Source organism: Panthera tigris, chromosome D4 (genome assembly GCF_018350195.1).
Source record: "Panthera tigris isolate Pti1 chromosome D4, P.tigris_Pti1_mat1.1, whole genome shotgun sequence".
NCBI lineage: Eukaryota > Metazoa > Chordata > Mammalia > Carnivora > Felidae > Panthera > Panthera tigris.
This window is the reverse complement of record NC_056672.1, coordinates 18,521,226-18,525,485: the sequence shown is the minus strand read 5'-3', so window position 1 is coordinate 18,525,485 and position 4,260 is coordinate 18,521,226. Positions and strand designations below refer to the sequence as shown.

The window sequence follows — 4,260 nt, the reverse complement described above, 5'->3', positions numbered from 1 at the left end:
CCACCCCCCCGCGCCCGCTCCCCGGCTCCGGTGTCATTACTTTGTGCAGGTCTTGTTGGCCCTTTTTCTGATGAAAGGTTAGAGGACGCTTCCGTTGGGCCTGGCTGGGCAGAGGGAAGTCGGTTCAAGATGGAGCCCTGTTCGAGGCTGGAGAGCAGAGAACCTGCGGCGGCTTTCCCGGCCCCAGATGGGTCGCCCTCACCCGGCCCGGCCGCCTGGCCAGCTCCCCGCGCAGCTCCGCGGCCGCTCCCGCCCGCAAGTTCCCTCCGGGGGTTGGAGGACTGCGGGGCCTCAGGCTCTCGCGAAACTGGCGCTGGGCAGCTCCGGGCTCCAGGCTGCGGTCGCCTCCGCGGCCCCTCTCGCGGAGGACGCGGCCCGGAGCAGGTGCGCAACAGGTCTCCCAGGCCGCGGTGGCTGGGCCCGCGCTCCTCGTTAATGTGGGCCGCGGTGGCAGTGGCAGTGACCCGACTTCCCAGCCCCGGGTCGGCCCCCCAGACTTCAGGGCGCCTACCCAAGGGTACGGAGTCCCAGGCCGTGGCCCGCCCTCGGAGAGGCCCTCAGAAAAGGGAAAGGGTGTCGGGCGGTGGTGACGGTGTGTTGATACGAACCTCAAGAGGGAACGAACGATTCACTGTTGCAAGTTTTTGCTAATCGGGTCTCCAGCACTGAGGTGGGCTAGAGCTCCGGAAACCAGGATCAGGATGGGTCGAATAGGAGGTAATTGCGCCAACGGATAAAAGGAGCAGTGGAGGAAACCTGTCCTTGCTGGCGGCTCTCCGTGAACTCACTCCTATGAAGCTTTGAAGTTAAGAAATAAAGGGAAGGGGGGAGGGTGTGTAAAGCCCCCTGACCGCCCAGTGGACACTCAGACTGCCGCCTCCTCTCTTGAGAAGCGAAAACACCTTCACACCCGCAGCGGCAGATCCAGAGAGAAGCTTTAATGGAAAACACCGCGTACAACACTGGCAGACAGGAACTTGTCACAAAGTCACAACCCGAACGCGGCGCGGACGCAAGCCAAAGGTGACTCGGAGGTCAAGGGCAGCTGCCTCTTCCCTACCCGCCCCCCTTCGTTCCCAAAAGTTTGTTGCGAGTAAAGTGCTATTCCTGGGGCTCAAAAAGGGGGGAAGGGACGACAGCGCGGCAAGTTTCTTTTCCATTCGCGAACTGAAACTGAAGAATTTCGCCTAAAAGACGGACGCGCCCCATCAGCACGCAGAATACCAAATCGCAGAGCGCAAAAGGGACGGGGTCATCCTCTCGCGTCCGTCCGGAGGCTGGAAGGAAACCGCCAGGAGACGCTCCTGGTAGCGTTAAGAGCAACTGTGTCGGGTGATGGGGCATTCTTGCATTCATGTTTAGAGGAACAAAATCCCTCGGTGCAAGTGATGTTTTTTCTTTAAAATCCCAAAGGGAACGGATCGTGGGAATTAACATTATTTTGGGGCTCCTAAACGGCCTCGTCCGATTGATACACAAACGAATTGCAGGTAGAAAGCCGCCTTCATTGTCTCTCTTTGGTTGTGTTTCCCCGAACTTTACTTTTGGAATCTGGGGCTTTGCTCTTTAAGCCGCTGCCATTCTGTTTTGTGCAAACTAATTGCTTTAGCCATTCCTTCTATCCTTCTCGACCCCGGGTCAGAGCCAAGAAACTGAACTGTTTCCCAAGATCCTTCGTGGAGTTCCCGCTGCCTCCCCAAAGCGACTTAAGTCATGACACTGTGTCCTCGCCCATTTAACTGACCAGGAAAATAACGATATGAAAACGGTCTCTCTTATCCTTAAATAAAACGAGATTTCCTTAGTGAATAGCAGTTTTGTCTTGGATGTTCAGGAAAGGCCGCTGCCCGGGGTGAGAAACTTGGTGGCTGAGGTCTGTATTAAGCGTCATTCTCTGTTGGATTTCTCCCGGGGAGGTTGAACTCCACCAGCTTCTCCCAGGAATAGGGGTCTAAATCCATTTCCAATTTGCCAGCGACTGAAGCTTCCCCAAATTCCTTCGCTCCCTCCCCCCATAACTTATTAACTTCCAATATTAATCACAATAGAAAACTCTTACCTGAAAATTGGCTTTCATTAATCTGATTGTACAACATAGTATAAACACAGACACCATAAGTGTTATATTTATTCAACCACTGGAGAATCCACTTTCGGGTTTGTCCGTTCAAAGACCTTCCTTTGCCTCAAAGGCTCAGGCTCGCCAGCTCTGCCCAGCCTCAGGGCGCCCTCTCCCACCCGGGCAGCCCAGGACCAGGAGTCCCTGCACGCTTTCGCCTCCCCCGCCCGCCCGGTCCCCTAGGAGTGCACCAGCACCGAGTGCAGGGAGCTGCCCTTGCTCTCTGCCGCACTCGGGGCGGTGGGCTCCAGCAGGGAGGCGGCGGGAGAGGCCGCAGCCGCGGGGCACACGGTGGACGGCGCCGGCGGCTGCTGCGCGGCCGCGGGGACAGTGAGCGTCGGAGGCAACGCGGCCACCGGCGGCAGCGAGGGGGTGGGCTTGATGGGCACCGGCACGGCAGGCAGGCTCTGGCTTGCCGAATGGCACAGGGCCTTGACCGGCACCCCGAAGGCCCCGTACTCCGGGCCCACGGGGACCCCCGCGGCGGCGGCGGCGGCGGCGGCCGCGGCCACCGAATCCATGACGCCCACGTGCGGCCACACGGAGCTGACGACGTTGCCGAGCTGACCTGGCACGGGGTACCCCAGGTGGTGCATGACCGACGCCAAGGGCAGCCCGCCGGCCTGCAGCACGCCCTTGTAGTCCCGGCTGATGATGTTCTCGATGGCGAACGGGTGTTTGAAGCCCGACGTGGACGCGGCCGCGGCCGCGGCGGCCGCGGCGGCGGAGCCCAACCCGTAGGGCGGGAACTGCGACAGGCGCCCCACGCTCCCCACCGCCGCGGCCGCCGCGGCCGCCGCGGCCGCCGCCACCGCCGCCGCCTCCTGCATCTTGCCTGGGTGGGACGGCGGCTGGGGCTGCGACTGCTGGGGCGGCTGCTGCGCGGGCTGCGACGAGAGGTGCGGCGGCGGCTGCGGGGCTGGAGGCGGCTGCTGATGGAAGTAATGCACCATGTGCGGCGGCGGCGGGGGCGGCGGCTGGGGCGGGTGGTGGTGATGGTGGTGGTGCGCGGCCGCGTGGTGGTGGTGGTGGTGGTGGTGGTGGTGGTGCGGGTGGTGCGGGTGAAGGTGCCCTCCGGGCCCGGCGCCCGGCGCGCCCTTGGTGCTTCCCGCGTGCAGGTGAGTGTGTTCGGCGCGCAGCACCTTGAAGCGCTTTCGGCGCCGCAGGAAGCTGCCGTTCTCGAACATGTCGCCGCAGTCGGGATGCAGCGCCCAGAAGCTGCCCTTGCCGGGCTGGTCCGGCCGCCGCGGGATCTTGATGAAGCAGTCGTTGAAGGAGAGGTTGTGGCGCAGGCTGTTCTGCCAACGCTGCGTGTGCTCGCGGTAGTAGGGGAAGCGCTCCATGATGAACTTGTAGATGTCGCTCAGCGGCAGCATCTTCTCGGCGGAGTGCTGGATGGCCATGGCGGTCAGCGAGATGTACGAGTAGGGCGGCTTTTGGTCGCTGTACGAGCTCTTCCCCGGCCGCGGCATCGCCCCCGGCGCCTCTACCGCCCTCCGGCCCCCGCTGGACGGCAGTGTGGCTCCGCACCCGGTAGCGGGGGCCTGGCGGTCTCCACTAACCCCCGCTCGGCCCGCCCAGCCTCGCCACCCCGCCCTCTCTGCCCCCAGACCCTCTCGCCGTCTCTCTCCTGCCTTCTGCCGGCTGCTTGGGGGGCTCCGCGCCTGCCCTCCTGGGCCCGCTCAGCCCTCCGCCGCTCGCCAACTTCTGGCCGGACGGTGGCCGACCCGCGCGCAGAGTGGCGGGCGGGGCGCGCCAGCTCCCCGGCCACACTCTCTCGGCGCCTCCCCCCAGGTGGTCAGAGGCCGAGCGCTGGAGCCGGCGGCGGAGGCGTGGGCAGGGCAGGGTGCCCTTCCGGCCTCCTCTTGGCTTTTTTCTCGGTCCGAGGGAAGCCCGGGCCCAGCGGGCTGGGAGGAAGGACGGGACGGGCGGGACTCTGGCCCTTTAAATCCGAGTTGGCGCTCGTGCTCCCGGAGGCCGGGGCGGCGAGACTCCCAGCGCCCGGAGGCTGCCCCCCGGCCGGGCACCTAGCCAGCCCGCCCCGGAGTTGCGGTTTTCCTGGAGGGGAGAGGCGAGGTAAGGAGAAGGAAGCTCGGCTCTGGGCAGCCCGCGGCTCCCGGTTCTCCGGCGGCTCGCGGCGG

The 4,260-nt window shown here is 64.2% G+C and overlaps 1 protein-coding gene across 1 annotated transcript; it reads right to left on the bottom strand.

Annotated features, from left to right (window-relative positions):
• Positions 1 to 2,298: 2,298 nt before the first annotated feature.
• On the bottom strand, positions 2,299 to 3,591 carry FOXB2 (forkhead box B2). The gene has a single exon (XM_042963469.1). The coding sequence runs from the start codon at positions 3,589 to 3,591 to the stop codon at positions 2,299 to 2,301; it is 1,293 nt and encodes a 430-aa protein (XP_042819403.1).
• Between the last annotated feature and the right edge of the window lie 669 nt (positions 3,592 to 4,260).